Source organism: Zophobas morio, unplaced genomic scaffold (assembly GCF_036711695.1).
Source record: "Zophobas morio isolate AGI-343-1 ecotype UQ-CSIRO unplaced genomic scaffold, CSIRO_AGI_Zmor_V1 ptg000017l, whole genome shotgun sequence".
Taxonomy (NCBI): domain Eukaryota; kingdom Metazoa; phylum Arthropoda; class Insecta; order Coleoptera; family Tenebrionidae; genus Zophobas; species Zophobas morio.
Window position 1 is genome coordinate 1,685,048 of NW_026972122.1, and position 18,326 is coordinate 1,703,373.

Below are 18,326 nucleotides of genomic sequence, written 5' to 3' on the forward strand. Positions count from 1 at the left end.
TTGTAATAATCAATAAAATAACGAAACAATTTACTCACGTATACCTACGTATCAGAGGCAACTGAAAATCGTGTATGTATAAACATTGTTAATTTAAGATGACAGGCGTAACAGCATACGTGAGAGCCAAACACAGAAACTGTAAACAAAACGACCGTCGGTTTTATTGCTTCGACTTCCGCTTATTATATAAAACATTGGGTTTTATTTTAATTCTTGACGGTGAAATTCACAATTGGTTGATTATAAACATGTCTATTTCACATTCGCGGAATCAAGTGAACGCATAAAACAAATGCAGGTCTGTAATGTTAAAGTCGATGTAAATAAGCGTGCTACCCTGATGTTTCAACCGAGTTTTTCCTTTAACAAATTTTGTGTCTACCAAATTGGGTTGGTTGGGGTGTAATACTAATAATAAGTGTTGCCTTTAATTTAATCAATAAAATAAATTGACTTCATTAATTTTTTTGAACCACCTCTTAAGAAAATCTAAAAAATATGAATGGAATGATAAATCACAAGTACAAACTCATCATATTTTTTGCATTTTAGATAGGATTTATTCAGCAAAATTTAAGGGTGACGTCATCAATTTTTTTAGGAGGGATGAACAAATACATTTTGAACAAAAGTTTATCATGCTTATAATAACTTTAAAATATTCCCAAGATTTCAAAGCATTCGGTTTTGTAATTCCTGATTAAATCGATAAAATAAATTCACGCCTTCATTAATTTTTTTGAGTCACCCTGCATATGCAAATCCAAAAATATGAATGGAATGATAAATCACAAGTACAGACTCATCATATTTTGTACATTTTAGATACGATTTATTCGGAAAACTTTTGAGCTGACGTCATCAGTTTTTTGTAGAAGATAACCAAATATATTTTGACTAAAAATTTATTATGCTCTTTATAACCTTAAAACATCTGCAAGATTTCAAAGCATTCGGTTTTGTAGTTCCTGATTAAATCAATAAAATAAATTTACGCATTCATTAATTTTTTTGAGTCACTCTGTATATGCAAATCCAAAAAATATGAATGGAGTGATAAATGACAAGTACAGGCTCATCATATTTTGTACATTTTAGATATGATTTATTCGGCAAACTTTCGAGCTGACGTCATCAAGTTTTTGGAGGGGATAAGCAAATATATTTTGACTAAACATTTATTATGCTCTTTATGACCTTAAAACATCTGCAAGATTTCAGAGCATTCGGTTTTGTAGTTCCTGATTAAATCAATAAAATATATTTACGCATTCATTAATTTTTTTGAGTTACCCTGTATATGCAAATCCAAAAAATATTAATGGAGTGATAGTTCACAAGTACAGACTCATCATATTTTGTACATTTTAGATATGATTTATTCCACAAACTTTTGAGCTGACGTCATCAAGTTTTTGGAGGGGATAAGCAAATATTTTTTGACTAAAGATTTATGATGCCCTTTATAGCCTTAAAACATCTGCAACATTTCAAAGCATTCTGGTTAGCAGATTAAAAATTAAATTTCAAAATGTTGTTTTATAATTTTGATTTTTTTTCCAAAAATCTGGACGTTTCGGGTGAAAAGTCGATTCAGAGTTGTAAACTACATGTGTAGGACTATGTTATTTTATACAATTGAAAACCCATTTACTATGTACAATTTTGAAGTGACGTCATCGCTTTAGTGGTGGGGATGATTCGACAAATTTTGGTTAGCGTTTTACCATCTACATGATATTCTTAATATAAGTACAAAATTTCACAACAATCGGTCGAGTACTTTCGGAGATTATCTGTCTAATAATAATCCGTGACAACAGACGAACAGACGGACAGACGGACAGACGGACGGACAGACAGACGGAAATGGGAGACCTATTTCTTCGTCTTCTAGGGGTCATGAAAGATCGAGAAAACGTAAAAGTAGAGAGTCGGCCGACGGACTCGATTACAATACTTCCTTTGCTTACGCTCGGGAAGTAAAAACCACTCCGCGAACTACATTCCCGTCAAAAAATCCCTTCTATCCGCTATCCCACAACTCATTCGCTCAACCTTTCACTCCCACCACCCACACGAAGCAATAAATCGTGTACTTACAGCTAGGTGGGGCCGTGCTGTAGTTCTTATGTATTTGATCGTACGTGAACTTAACGAAGGCATCGTATTGTTCTGCGAGCTTTCCCGTAAGCACGTTGTCGTATTCTTCTCTAATTTCAGACTCGAGTTCCCTGAGCATACGTTCACAGATCAGACCAACCTGAAACACGCCAGGAATGAAAAATAAAATAAGGAGATAATGACACGTACGTGGCGTACGTAGGCGTCAGGATCCAGCGAGAATCAAATAAATCGGGCTTTTCGCGTTATTATACGGACCTGTTTAAATGTAAATAGTGCTCTTTCGGAGCGAGAAGGAGATTCGGTGTTCTCTCCACCCGAACTGCTTCCGTCTGAATTTTCCATGCTGTACTGCAACTGCTTGCGCCTTTGTAACCTCCGTAGTTCGGCTTTGATATTTTCGGCCATGTATTCTGGAACAGAGATTAAGATTATTGAGTGTGAAATAATAAAAATATTGTGTTATTGTTATTCTCGAATGGTGATTTATAATAATGTAATAACAGAGGTGAGACAAGCGCCAAATTTAAATAGTCGATGGCAATAAAAAAACTTGGTTGACTACAATTCGTCGCCTGAGAACTTGTTTGATCCACAGACCAGTGAGCGCTCAGGCCAATGTCGACTCTAAGCGTTCAGAAGCGATTTGGTTGGTTTGGACTATAATTTCTGCGGGAAATAGTTGTTTGGTCGGTTTTTATAACGACGAAGTGAATATTTTTGGTACATATTTAGATGATTTTACATATTTTGTTTAACTAGGAATTAATTATTTGTGTTTTATACTAGCAAAACGTCTTAAACTAAGAATATTGTTGAAATCTTAATAACCCAATGGATTTTTTTCGGGAAAATGTTTTGGAAACACTGTGTTCTATTTTGTATGAAGTTTTAAATGTTTTTAGTGACAATTTTTGTGGTTGTTTTCGATACACTATGTGATATTAACAGTGAGAAAAAAAAAATGAAAAATTAAAATAATCGTAAAACCGAAACATTGAAAAATCGAAATATCGAAGAACTGAAAATCGAAAAATAAAACATCAGAAAATCGAAAAAATGTAAAATTCAAAAATCTAAAATTTAAAAACCGAATAACGAAAAATCGAGAAATCGAAACTCCCAAATTTAAAAAATCGGATAACTGAAAAATCGAAAAATCAAAAGATCAAGAAATCGTGGTGTCGAAAAGTCCACTAATTGAGAAACCGAAATAAGCCAAAATCGAAAAATCGAAAAGTTAAAAACTGAACAATTTATAAATTGAGAAATTGACTCATCAAAATATCGAAAAATCCAAATCTCGATAAATCGAGAAATCAAAAAACTTAAAAATTCGAAACAGTGAAAAATTGAGAGATTGAAAGATCCAAAGAACGAGAAATCGACAAACAAAAAGTTGAAAGTTGAAAAATTGGAAAAGCGAAAAAACAAAAAAATGGAAAACTGGAAGAACTGAGAAACCGAAATAAGCCAAAATAAAAAATTGAAAAACTGATAAATCGAAACCTGAACAATCAAATCTCGATAAATCGGGAATGAAAAATTAACAAATCGAAAAATTGAAAAACAGAACATCTAAAACCAGGAAGTTGAAAAATCGAAAGATTAAGAAATATTGAAAAATTAAAATATCGAAAGATTGAAAAATCTAAAATTTAAAAATCCAAAAATTGAAAAATCGAAAAAGTAAAAAGGTAGACTCATCGAAAAACCCAGAAATCAAAAATAGAACAGCCGAAGAATTAAAATATTGAAAACTCCTAAAACTGAAATATCTAAAAACTGAAAAATCGAAAAATCAAAAAAGTGAAGGCGAAAAATAGAAACCGTAAAAAATCGAAAAATCAAAAAGCTGAAAAATCAAAAAATTAAAGAATTGAAGAACAGGAAAATCGAAACATTCGAAGGTCAAGAAATGGGAAAATCAACACATCGATTAATTGAAAAATCGAAAATTTGACAAAACGACAATTAAAAGACAGAAAATCTAAAGCCTGGAAGTCGAAAAATCAAAAAATTGAACATGAAAATCGAAACACTCGAAGGTCGAGAAATGGGAAAATCAAAACATCGATTAATTGAAAAATCGAAAATTTGAGAGTTTATAAAAGTCAAATTTGAAAAATAAAAAAATCGAAAATTTGACAAAATGACAATTGAAAAACAGAAGATCTAAAACCGGAAAGTGGAAAAATCAAAAGATTAAGAAATCGAAACATTTGAAAAATTGAAATATCGAAGAATTGAAATGAAAAATCGAGATCTCGAAAAATCTCAAATTTTAAAAATTAAAAAATCTAAAATTTAAAAAATCAAAAAAGTAAAAAAATGGACACATTGAAAAATCCAGCAGTCAAAAATGGAAAAGTCGAAGAACAGAAATGTTGAAAAATCCCAAAACTGAAATATCTAAAAACTGAAAAATGAGAGAAAAACTGACGAATGGAAAAACTGAAAAATCCCAAAACTGAAATATCCAAAAATTGAGAGTCCAAAGAATCGAAAAATCAAAAAAGTGAAGTTGAAATATCGAAATCCCTAAAAACCCGAAAAATTGAAAAAATCAAAAACCTGCAAAATCGTAAGATCGAAAAATTGAACAAGTAAACTGAAAAATTCCAAAACTGAAATGTCCAAAAACTGAGAAATTAAAAAATTGAGAAATCGAAAAATCAAAAAAGTGAAATCGAAAAATAGAAACCTTAAAAAATCGAAACATTCGAAGGTCAAGAAATGGGAAAATCAAAACATCGATTAATTGAAAAATCGAAAATTTGACAAAATGACAATTGAAAAACAGAAACTCTAAAACCGGGAAGTCGAAAAATCAAAAGATTAAGAAATCGAAACATTTTAAAAATTCGAAAACTTGAAAAATTAAAATATCGAAGAACTGAAATGAAAAATCGAGATCTCGAAAAATCTATAATTTTAAAAATTAAAAACTCGAAAATTTAAAAATCGAAAATTTGAAAAATCAAAAAAGTAAAAACATCGACACATCGACAAGTCAAAAATGGAAAAGTCGAAGAATCGATATATTGAAAAATCACAAAACTGAAATATCGAAAAACTGAAAAATAAAAGAAAAACTAAAAATGGGAAACTAAATCAGGAAATCAAAAAATTGAAAAATCGAAAAATTTAAAACGACAATTAAAAACAGAAAATCTAAAACCGGGAAGTCGAAAAACCGAAAGATTAAGATATCGAAAATTGAAAAATCGACACATCGAAAACTCCAGAAACCAAAAATCGAAAAGTCAAAGAATCAAAATATTGAAAAATCCCAAAACTGAAATATCGAAAAACTGAAAAATGAAAGAAAAACTGAAAAATGGAAAACATGAAAAATCCGAAAACTGAAATATCCAAAAAGTGAGAACCTAAAAAGTCCAAAAATTGAGCAATAGAAAAATACAAAAAGTGAAGTCGAAAGATTGAAACCTTAAAAAAATAAAAAATCAAAAACCTGAAAAATCGAAAAATTAAAGATTTGAAGAACAGGAATATCGAAATCCTCTAAAGTCAAGAAATCGGAAAATGAAAACATCTATTATTTGAAAAAACGACAATTGAAAGACAGAAAATTTAAAACTGGGAAGTCGAAAAATCAAAAGATTAAGAAATATTGAAAAATTAAAATATCAACAGATTGAAAAATCTAAAATTTAAAAATCCAAAAACTGAAAAATCGAAAAAGTAAAAAGGTAGACACATCGAAAAAACCCAGAAATCAAAAATAGAACAGCCGAAGAATTAAAATATTGAAAGCTCCTAAAACTATCTAAAAACTGAAAAATCGAAAAATCAAAAAAGTGAAGGTGAAAAATAGAAACCTTAAAAAATCGAAAAATTGAAAAATCAAAAAATTAAAGAATTGAAGATCAGGAAAATCGAAACACTCGAAGGTCAAGAAATGGGAAAATCAAAACAACGATTAATTGAAAAATCGAAAATTTGACAAAATGACAATTGAAAATCAGAAAATCTAAAACCGGGAAGTCGAAAAATCAAAAGATTAAGAAATCGAAACATTTAAAAAACGGTAAAAATATTCTGCTCAGTATAATATTTTTTCGACAAGTTACCTTTACCGACATATTATACAATTGTTCAGTGGAAAATATAAACGTCATATAACAAATTTTTTGTTACAGTAACTAATTTTAACGATATGTTTTTATCATGGAAGTTATGTATATTATTAATTTTGTTCAGTAAATAAAACTATTGTCCTGTAAAAATAACGAAAGCTTAGTTAAAATGTTGGATGTACAGTAGAAATCATAGACGTTCAGTATAAATTGAACAGGTTCGTTAGACAATTATGATGTTCTTTATAGTTAACACCCACACATGATACATAACCTGATTATTTTTTTAGAATATGCATGTTAATCTTTATTATATAGAATCATTTATTTGTTATAATTGAAACAATGAAGAATTATTATTATTGTTATTATTATTATTTTACTGTTTATTGTTATTTTTTTTTATACATGAAAGTGTATTCTATATTTAAATGTGATCTATTCTTTTTCTTACAATTTTATGTTAATTTTTATAAAGAACAATGTATAGGACTTTGTTATTTTTCCAATAAAAATATTTGTTTCCTACCTATTGTTACAATTACTATGTACTTATATATTACTATTTTTTACTAAATATGGGTTTTCCTTAAAACGTTCCATCGCCAGTTAGGTCAACCAGACACTATAGCATTTCTACTGAACATCTATTATTTTTACTAAACACAGCACAATTAAATACTTGCACATTGTACTGGTCAGGTTTTATTTTAATACTTACAATTTCTACTGAACAAACTTATTAATGTACGTAACAAACTATTTAAGTTACCTAAAAAAAAAATGCATTTTATACTTATCATTTAATTACAAGCCTTAAAAAAATTCCGAAAACTTGAAAAATTCAAAAATCGAAGAACTGAAATGAAAAATCGAGATCTCAAAAAATCTAAAATTTTAAAAATTAAAAAATCTAAAATTTTAAAAATCGAAAAGTCGAAGAATCAAAATATTGAAAAATCCCAAAACTGAAATATCGAAAAACTGAAAAATGAAAGAAAAACTAAAAAATGCAAACCTGAAAAATCCGAAAACTGAAATATCCAAAAAGTGAAGTCGAAAAATTTAAACCTTAAAAAAACTAAAAAATGAAAAATCGAAAAATTAAAGAAATGAAGAACAGGAATATCGAAACCCTCGAAAGTCAAGAAATGGAAAAATCAAAACATCGATTGATTGAAAAATCGACAGTTTATAAATGTCAAATCGAAAATTTGAAAACACGACAATTGAAAAACAGAAAATCTAAAACCGGGAAGTCGAAAAATCGATTAATTAAGAAATCAAAACATTTGAAAAATTCGAAAACTTGAAAAACTGAAATATCGAGAAGAACTGAAATGAAAAATCGAGAAATCGAAAAATCTAAAATTTTGAATATTGAAAAATTAAAATATCAAAAAACTGAAAAATAGAAAATTTAAAAATCGAAGAATTGAATAAACGACAATTGAAAAACAGAAAATCTAATACCAGGAAGGCGAAAAATCGAAAGATTAAGAAATCGAAGCAATTGAAAAATTGAAATAAAAAATCAAAAATTTTAAATATTGAAAAATTAAAATACCAAAAAATTTAGAAATCTAAAATTTGAAAATCGAAAAAGTAAAAAGTCGACACATCGAAAAATCCAGAAGACAAAAATGGAAAAGTCGAAGAACACAAATATTGAAAAATCCCAAAACTGAAATGTCGAAAAACTGAAAAATGAAAGAAAAACTGACGAATCGAAAAACTGAAAAATTCCAAAACTGAAATATCCAAAAACTGAGAATCCAAAGAATCGAAAAATCAAAAAGTGAAGTCGAAATATCGAAACCTTAAAAAAATCGAAAAATTCAAAAATCAAAAACCTGCAAAATCGTAAGCTCGAAAAATTGAACAACAAGTAAACTGAAAAATGCCAAAACTGAAATGTCCAAAAACTGAGAAATTGAGAAATCGAAAAAACAAAAAATGAAGTTGAAAAATCGATACCTGAAAAAATAGAAAAAGCTGTAATATCCTGGTAAATCTAATGTCAATTTGTCGAAAGTAAAATGCGTCGTTAAAAATATTATGACATTTTTTCTAGTTAATTTTATTCCTTAGAAACAAACACGGTTGCCAACATAAGTCGAGGAGTCCTCAACCCTCATTTAATTTAAACTATGACGCTTCTCTATGTTCTCTGACATGGTGTACGCAACGGACTAGGTTGACCATTCTCTCCAACCACACGAAATCCATCACCCAAATTCGACCATTTCGCCACCAACAAAGCTGCGCTGCTGGGTCTTTTTTGACATTTCGACCCACCATAAAACTTTCATAACGGCTAACCGAGCTTATAGCATTTTCATCGGTCATGCTTTTGTTCGAACACAAATGATGTATCGCCGAGAAAGGGAATCGTGAATTCCGACTTTATCGAGATCGTTTAAAACTTTTATTTAGTCTAAACGAAAACGTTTATTGCCGCTGTGGGTAGGCACTCAGACAACAATAATGTCATTGATTGTTCCAAAGTGTATGCAAAATTTCAACTAGGATAAAGCTTTCCAAATCGCGCAGATGGAAACAAATACAAGTAAGCAGAAACAAATCTATTCATTTATTTTTCAGAATAATAATTTATTAACGTTCTTTTGCAATTGTTGCATAATGTAGATGCTAGACGTAAACAACACATTACACGATTAAAAAGCACAGAATTGTATTCTCAAAACGGACGTCATTAAAAATGAATGTGACTTACATTTACAAAGCAACAGCGAATAAATATTTTAGTTCTGTATCACAAACAAGACGCAAATTACGATAAACGTTTGCCGTTATGAAAGCTAAACGGACGATATTGTTTTAGTTGTCGATGTAGATATATACATTTCTAACGATCATTATCCCGTCGAGAGAGATATGAGATAACAAAATGGAGCTTCTGCATAATGTATTAACCGGACGACTATAAACATGTCGATGTGATCAATTTCGCCGAGATTCGTATTTATTCGTGCAGCCAAATCGCCCGTCTGGCGCTAACGACAATGGCGGAACTAAAATTAAAAGACGGTCGTCAATCCTGGTCAAAATCAAATGCTTTTGTGTGTAACAAAATTTTACTAGTTATTTTGTAAACAAAAGCTTAATACAATTTATGAAGCACTGCTAAAACAATTTCCAGTGTAGTACTGCAAGTAATCTACTTATGCGTGGCATATTTTTGATAGTTATACATTAAAAAAATCTCACAAAAGGTTGAAAAAAAAAACTGGAGATTTGTTATGGTGGCACTTTCATTACTGATAATAACACATGATGGTCTACTACAATTATATTATAACGTGATAATAATAACAATAATTTTACAGGTCTTTGGAGTTACGTACACGTATAGATAACAAAAAAACAAAGATAAAATAAATTTAGGCTGACACGCAAGTATAAAATTTACATTATATAAGGATTTATAGGTATTTAACGTACTCATGAACATGCATTGTTTGATTATTATTAGTTAACTTACTATTATCACAGGAACTGCACATAAATTTGACCAAAATGTAGCAAAAATAGGATACGTCAAGAAGTCAAAAATATCCCACGTTTTGATATTTTGATAAACATAATATTTATAAAATTAGCACTACCGAAATGGGGGACCTAATTTTTCATAGTTGCGGTTCAGATATTTTACGTTCTTTGTGTACAAAATCAAGAAGTCGTGAATTAATAGAAATAGTACTATTGTTTATTTACCATTATCTAATTATGAAAACGACTACCTCATTTCTCTTAATGGTTTATAAATTAGTACACAATAAAGCTACTTTTTTATTTTCTCTCTATCAATAAATTAGACTGACCATTAGACACTTGTAATATCATCATTATTAAATAATAAATAGCGTACATCGAACTTCGATTTGATAAGCGATAAACTCAAACATACTTCGAGAAACTTTCTCCAACACATCTGTTAAAATCGACACATACGATAAACGACAGACAGATACACAGACAAAAATGGGACATCCATTAAATTTCACAAGTTTTTACAAGGACAAAATCAGTTTTATCTTAACAAATACTACGCCCGCCCACCCGCCCCTTAATTTCCCAGAAGATGTCATTTGCCAAAATCATTCTTATCTTACCAAGCACTAGGCCCGCCCACCCGCCCTTATTTTCGCAAGGAATATGTCATTTGCCAAAATAAGACTTATGTTAGCAAGTACTAGCCCTGCCCACCCGCCCTTTATTTTCTCAGAGGGTAGTATAGTTTTGGAAATTTCATTCTACCATATAAAATTTTATTGGCAATAACGAGACGCACACTAGTACAATAGCAAGAGATATTTACAACTTCAAGTTGTCGCGTATTGGTCATCCCCAGATGTTAGAAAACAGAATAATGGTCATTTTCGTTACTCGCGAACGAAAATGACCATTATTTTATGAGTACAACTACCTGCTAAATGTTTTCCGACAAATTTACTTACCATTGTACTACTGCCCGTCTCGTTATGGTCAATAAAATTTTATAGGGTAGAATGAAATTTTCAAAACTATACTTGCTAAGATAAGTCTAATTTTGGCAAGTGACATATCCTGAGAAAATAGGGGCGGGTGGGCGGGGCTAGTACTAACTCAGATAAGACTGATTTTGGCAGACGCCACGCCCTCTGAAAAACAGAGGGTGGGTGGGCGGGCCTAGTACTTGCTAAGATAAGACTGATTTTGGCAAATGTCATACCCTCTAAGAAAATAGAGGGCGGGTCGGCGGGGACATCACTTGCAAAAGTAAAACTTATTTTGGCAAATGATACTCTGAGAGGGGCGGGTGGACGGGGTTAGTACTAGCTCAGATAAGACTGATTTTGGCAGACGCCATGCCCTCTGAAAAAATAGAGAGTGGGTGGATGGGGTTTGTACTTGCTAAGATAAGACTGATTTTGGCAAATGCCATACAGTTGGAAAAGCGCACGATTTTTCGTTGTCAAGGAATTTTTTGAATTATTAAATTAATGTAAGTCTGGCTATTACCAGTGGCGCAGCATAATTGAATAAAAAAAAATGTCAAATTTGACAAATTTTGTTTTTCGAGCGCCCATGATTTGAAGATACATTTACAATATAGAAAATTATTGTGCACTTTTTTTGGGGGGCCGCAACTGTACCCTCTAAGAAAATAGAGGGCGGGTGGGCGGGAATATTACTTGCAAAAGTAAAACTTATTTTGTCAAATGGTAAACTCTGAGAAAATACACTTGTCCTTATTAAACTTGTAAAAACTTGTTAAATTTAAAAAGTGTTAAATTGGATATTTCCATAGTAACGAGTTAAATTCCTACTCAGTCATTAATTTTTCTGAGACACCTTGTATAAGCAAATTTAAAAATTTTACACATTTAAGTCGCTACATTTTCTGCATGAAGTTTTCGGTACATTTTCAAAATGTAATATCTCCATTATTAACAGACTTATGGTTGTGAAAATGTAAATATAAGCTCTCCATAACTTTCTTTATATAACGCAAAGGCAGTTTTGTTAAGAATAGTTTGTGATCATACTTTTTTTATTATTTTTGTTAAATTTTTGCATAACGTATTTTTAAAAATCAATATCTCAATTATTTAAGGAAATTTTGGAACACGGTTTTCAACACTGTTTTCAGATTACAAAACTACAGAAATCTTACCAGATATATCGACTTTTTTGTTAGAAACGATACACAGTAAAAAAAAGCTTGTTGTAAAAGCTTCTAAACATTTATTTTACTATATCTCAGTTCCAACAAATAAAGTCGAAAATAGATTTACTACATTTTCTAAAGTTTTACAAGCTGAAAACAATGGTTTAAATGCTTTCCAAAATTTCCATAAATAAATGAAATATTGATTTTTAAAATACGTGAAGCAAAAATTTCAACAAAATTTAAAAAATATGTGATATTAAACTGTCTAAAAAAACTGTCGCAATTATAACGTAGCGACTCCTCTTGTTCAGTTTACCTGAACAGGGGTTTGGGCGTAGCCAATTTGTCCACCCTACTCCCACCCGTTTTAGGGTAGTTTACCTAATTTTTATTATTTCATTCTCTCGGGGAGTCGTCGAGAAGTATCGAGAGGGTAAAGACGTGCCGACCCGAGAGACCGGCAATTTATAATTTTGTGCGTTATTAAATAAACCGTGTAACTAAAAGGTGATTTTATTTCGCGCAAAACACCTCTTATGATTGGATATATTCAGCAATATTTTGAGGTGACGTCATCAACTTTTTAGGGGGGGATGACATGCCTATGATAACTTGATTTTGGCCAATGACCTACTTACTCTTCCAAGAAAATAAAGAATAGGTCATCTGCCAAAATCAGTGTTATCTTGGCAAGTATGAGACTGATTTTTGCAAATGACATATCCTCTAAGAAAACAAGGGTGGGTGGGCGGGGCTAGTACTTGTTAAAATAAGACTGATTTTGGCAGATGACTCACTGTATTAAGAAAATAAAGGGTGGGTGGGCGGAGCTACTACCTTTTCTTAAAAGGGTGGGTTTTATAAAAAAAAATTGGTCCAAATTTATAAAATTTTCAGCCAAATGTTTTGAGCCGTTCTTGAGAGACGTCATCCATTTTTTAGGAGGGTAAACGGATAAATTTTGATTAACGATTTACCATACTTATGATAACCTTAAAACGTTGCAAAATTTTAGAGCATTCGGTTTTGCAGTTTCAAAATTAAATTGCAAAATTTTGTCATAGTTTTAATTTTTTTTTCAAAAACCTGGATGTTTCGAGCAATAAATCAACACGTAAAAGTAGAGAGTCGCCCGACGGACTCGATTACAATACTTCCTTCGCTTAGTAAAAAAACAATTAGCGATATTTTTATTTTTTCAATTTTTCATTTTTTTTTGGAACTGAAACACTAAAAGTAGCAAGAAAAATCGAAATTTATGACTTATGAGTCCTCATTCTATTTATTCAGTTTTTATCACTTATATCAATCGGCCACATAGTTTCAGAGATTATTAAAATCGACATAGACAAATATACAGACGGAAATGGAACGCCTACTTTTTCATACTCTGGGAGTCATGAAACGTCGAGAAAGCATTATAGTACCCATGGACCCTATTATAAATACTTCCCTACTTACACTCGGGAAGTAAAAAATCAAAACAAGAAAAAAGAAGAAAATTACCGCTTTATCTTGCTGAGAATATTTTATTCTAGTCACTGTTCAATCCGGACGTCAGGACGTCTAACAGAACAATCAAAGAGGATACATAAACCACAAAGCTACTACGCAAAATTCTGAGATGACGTCATCAAATTATTCAAATCTCAGACAAATTTTGGAAAAAAACAGCAATTTCTTATATTTTTATTAAAATATTTGGAATTAAAATTCAAAGTAACCAAAAAAATCGAAAGTTGTGAGTTTGCATTACGCAGTCAGTTTTTGATGTCACTTTATATTTTACTTGGTTATTGTAATTTTCATTTTCCACATTTTTTTATTTTTTCGTTGTCATTTTTGACTGGTGTTTCTGCGCGTTTTGAGCGATAAAGAAAATTTATTTTCATTTACATTGCTAAATAGTAATGGTGTCATTTATGCTTACAATATTCGGTTGGATTTTGTTAACTAATGTTTTGTTGTACCAGTTCTTAAAAAATAAAAAACAAACTGATCTAGGGATTCCATATTATGGTGACGTCATCCAGCAACATTTTTTTAGAAAAAAGTCTGGTTAAAAAATTTCATTTTCTTCTATAAACTTTTTTAAACAAAACCAGTTTTAATACATTTTACGATTTTGTTTAACATGTTTTAGAATTTTTTAGTCACAGTTTTAGTAGTTATTTTTTACATTTATTTTTAGCAATAACGCTCTCAGTGAATTATGGAAGAATTATAATATCGAAAAATTGAGAAATCGAGAAATCCAAACATGAAAAAATAAAAAAAAAAAATTGGAAAATCTAAAATTTAAAAATCTAGAAATTGCACCATCGGATAATTGAAAAATTGAAACATCGAAAAATTGGAAAACTGAAAACTTGAGGAATTTAAAAACTAAAAAGTTAAAATATCGAAAAACTAAAGAATCGAAAAAGTGAAAAATCACAACATTGAACGTAATATTGAGAAATTAGGAAATTAAAAAAATGAAAAATCAAAAACCTGAAGAGTCGAAAAATTGAACTGAAGAAATGAATGATCGAAACTTTAAGAAGTCAAGAAATGGGAAAATCAAAAAGCAGATTAGTGGACAAATCAAAAAACTGAAAATCCAGAAACGTCAAAATTTGAAATTAAAAAAATATTGAAGAACTGAAAAATCTAAAATTTAAAACATTGCAAAATAAAAATATCGTAAAATTGAAAAATGGAGAAATCTAAACGTCAAAAAATGAATAAAATTAGAATTCGAAAATCTAAAATTTAAAAATCGAAAATCCGAAAAGTACTAGAAAATAAACAATTCGATTTCGTGATGTCGGAAGCATTTTTTAAATGCTACCATTTTTTCAGATTTTTCACTACGATTTTTTTTAGAAAATACATATGTTTCACTTTTGCTTTTAATTAAGTATTTGAAAAATTCTGTATAAGCTAGAGGTTTCTTCGTTCAAATACAACCCGTTTTCACACGTTTGGATTTTTTTGGTTCGTGTGGAGCTATAGTAAAAAACTCAAATTTTGTCCATTACAATTTTTTTTTACTTCTTTTTAATTATTTGAAAAAATATGACCTCAGATTCTCATAGCCGACCGATGATCAATATATTAGTGCTTTTTTTATTTAAATAGAACTCGCTTTAATTTTTTTTTTTTTTTTGAAAAATTGTTCGTAATACATTTACCCATTTTCTTTTTTCACTAAGAGAAAATTACACCAGATTCGCAGATTTAATATATTTTGGATTCTTTTAAATATGTTTTCCGATTTTTTGGGGTTCTATAAAAGTTAGTCATCAGTACTTGCTAAGGTAAAGCTGATTTTGGCAATGACATACCTCCTAAGAAAAGAAACGGAGGGTGGGTGGGCGGGGCTAGTAGCTGCCAAGATAAGACTGATTTTTACAAATAACATACCCTCTAAGAAAAGAGAGGGTGGGTGGGCGGGGCTAGTATCTGCTAAGATAAGACTGATATTGACAAATGACATACCCTCTAAGAAAATAAAGAGTAGAGGCTATATCATTTGACAAAATCAGTCTTGTCTTAGCAAGTATTGGCCCCGCCCACCCACCCTTTATTATCTTCGGGCGTATGCCATTTGGCAATATCACTTTTATCTTAGCACGTACTAAGCCCGCCCACCCACCCTTCATTTTCTTAGAGGACTAGTAGCTGCTAAGATAAGACTGATTTTGGCTAATGAGATTCCTCTAAGAAAATAGAGAGCGGGAGGGCGGGGCTAATACCTGCTAAAATAAAAACCACGGTTTCAATTTTTTTCAATTTTTCGACTTTCCACTCTATTCTTCAAGTATTTAATTTTTCAGTTTCTCGATTTTCACTTTTTCGTTTCTTCAATTACCCGTGGACCCGGTTTTTCAATTTTTCTATTCCCCAATTTTTCGATTAATCAAATTTTCGATTTTTCGCTATTTCAGTTTTTTGATTTTTCGATTTTTCAATTTCTCAATATTGGGATTTCGGCTTTTTTCTACTTTTCAGTTTTTTTTTTCGTCGAAAAACGAGATTGAAAAATCGAAAAGTCGAAAAACAGAAAAATTAAGAAATTGAAATTTGCAATTTTTCAATTTCTGGATTTTATGACTTTTCGATTTTTGTCTTTCTCGTCCTCGTATTTCCAATTTTTCCCTTTTTCAAATACTATTCGAATTTATCGATGTTTAACTTTTTCGATTCTTCAATTAACAATTCATTTTTTGATTTTTAGTTTTTTCGGTTTTATCGATGTTTGGATTTTTCTTTTTTCGATTATCACTGTTATCTTAGCAGGTACTAGCCCCACCCACCCACCCTCTCTTTTCTTACCGGATATGTGATTTGCCAAAATTGATTTTATTTTAGCAGGTATTAGCCCCGCTCACCCGCCCTTTATTATCTTAGAGGACTAGTAGCTGCTAAGATAAGAGTGATTTTAGCCAATGAGATCCCTCCAAGAAAATAGAGGGCGGGTGGGCGGGGCTAATACCTGTTAACATAAGATCAATTTAGGCAAATCACATATCCGGTAAGAAAAGAGAGGGTGGGTGGGCGGGGCTAGTACCTGATAAGGTAAGAGAGATTTTGGCAGATGACATACCCTCTAAAAAAAGAGAGGGTGGGTGGGTGGGGCTAGTAGCTGCTAAGATAAGACTGACATTGGCAAATGAAGGGTAGAGGGTTATTTGGCAAAATCAGTCTTATATTGGCAAGTTATAGCCCCGCCCACCCACCTTTTATTTTCTTAGCGAGTAGGTCATCTTCCAAACTCAGCCTTATCTTGGTAAGCACTATGAACTACAATGCATCAAATACACCTTCCTCGAAAAACTATAAAATTGAGGCGGTTTCATAAACCACTCGTTCAGGAATATGTTATTTTATAAAATTTAAATAGCATTTACTACATAAAATTTTTAGTTGTCGTTATCAAATTATTGATAGGGATGATCAAACCAATTTTGGTTAACATTTTACCATCAGACGGAAAAGGGAGACTTATTTTTTCGTACTCTAGAAGTCATGAAACGTCGAGAAAACATGAAAGAACAATGTCGTAGCCATTTCTATACTCTTTTACAATGACACTCTGAAATTTTTGACTTTAATATCAATGTATGCATAAGGCTATCATTTTTTTTTATTCTATATTTCAGACAAACAATTTAATTTCGCGAAAAAATACTTTGTTTTCACCAAAAATTCTTAAATAATGTTGCTTCAGGCGACCTTTCGCCTCGAATAACTGTATCAATTTCTTTCCAAGCAGCAACAGAAAAACGAGGACCATTTAGACCGAAAAAACGTTAAGTTCCCTGCCACTATTATTAATAACCTTATCAAGAATTAATTTCCTGGTGCGAATTTATTATCATAATAAATATAAATCTGAGGAACGCAAACAATAATTAACGCTACCCGATATTTTATTAACCTAATCTTAATGGTTCCACTTAGCCATACAACGATACGTCAAGTATATTAATTTCAATAATAATAATATATTACTTTCTCTTGTCAACATGTATCAACTACACAAATTCCAGTATACCGAGATGCCACACACAAACCAACTTGATTATAATTTTTTCAAAGCATAAATACAAACCGATACACTATGTATCGCAGCTCATTTATAAATATTCAAATCCACGCAGGCCCGGAGTTACCCACATTCAAATTTATGCCCACCATCTGCAATTCTAAGCACTAACGAATACTTAACCAAACACTTTAATGCAAATGTAAATTCTACGAACCGATCTGGCCGGCCCAAAGTAACAGTTCCCGTTCTGATTAAAAAATTTAATTTTTATACCAATTTTATTAATGAAAATGCAAATGGAGTTCAGATACCGTTCAAAATTCCTCAACAAATTAAACAGAAAGTTTACGATATTCCACGGCATAATCGTAATACGACGCAGGAAATAACAGTACTCTCTTCAATCTTTCTCTGCACAAAGTTTCAATACCGAATGTATTTATTTATTAATCCCGGCAACGATATTCAACCCGAGTTTCAATGCATATTTTAGCATATCAACGCTACACACATTCAGTGTTGTTTCTATGCGGTGCGACTATTCATTGTGTATAATGTAAATTTAAATTACTCATCTGTAACTCGAAATGGCGTCGGTTCGTTTCGCTTTTGATGTTCCTTAATTGGGAGCATTCGAACCGACGAAAATACGTTACGAAATTTCGAAACGCGAATTTTCGAATTTCCTAAACGCGTTATTAAATTAGAGGACCCAAGTCGAAACTTTGCTCTTGCCCGCCTGGGCACTTAACATGAATTATTGTTAATATTCGACGTTTCCCATAGTTGGAACTACGCGACAAGAGAAACAAAGGGGGCCATTAAATCCAATTATTAATTTTATGGGGCCCACTCCTTGTCTCTCTAAAATCAATAAATAGACCAG

At 31.1% G+C, this 18,326-nt stretch overlaps 1 protein-coding gene across 1 annotated transcript in view; it reads right to left on the bottom strand.

Annotated features, from left to right (window-relative positions):
* Akirin (akirin) overlaps positions 1-18,326 on the bottom strand; it is a 35,549-nt gene that overhangs the window by 9,143 nt on the left and 8,080 nt on the right. Inside the window, exons 2-3 of the mRNA XM_064057491.1 lie at positions 2,386-2,540; positions 2,107-2,266 (exon numbers count right to left, since the gene is read on the bottom strand). Coding sequence (XP_063913561.1) covers positions 2,107-2,266; positions 2,386-2,540 — 315 coding nt within the window. The remainder of the gene's footprint in view (positions 1-2,106; positions 2,267-2,385; positions 2,541-18,326) is intronic.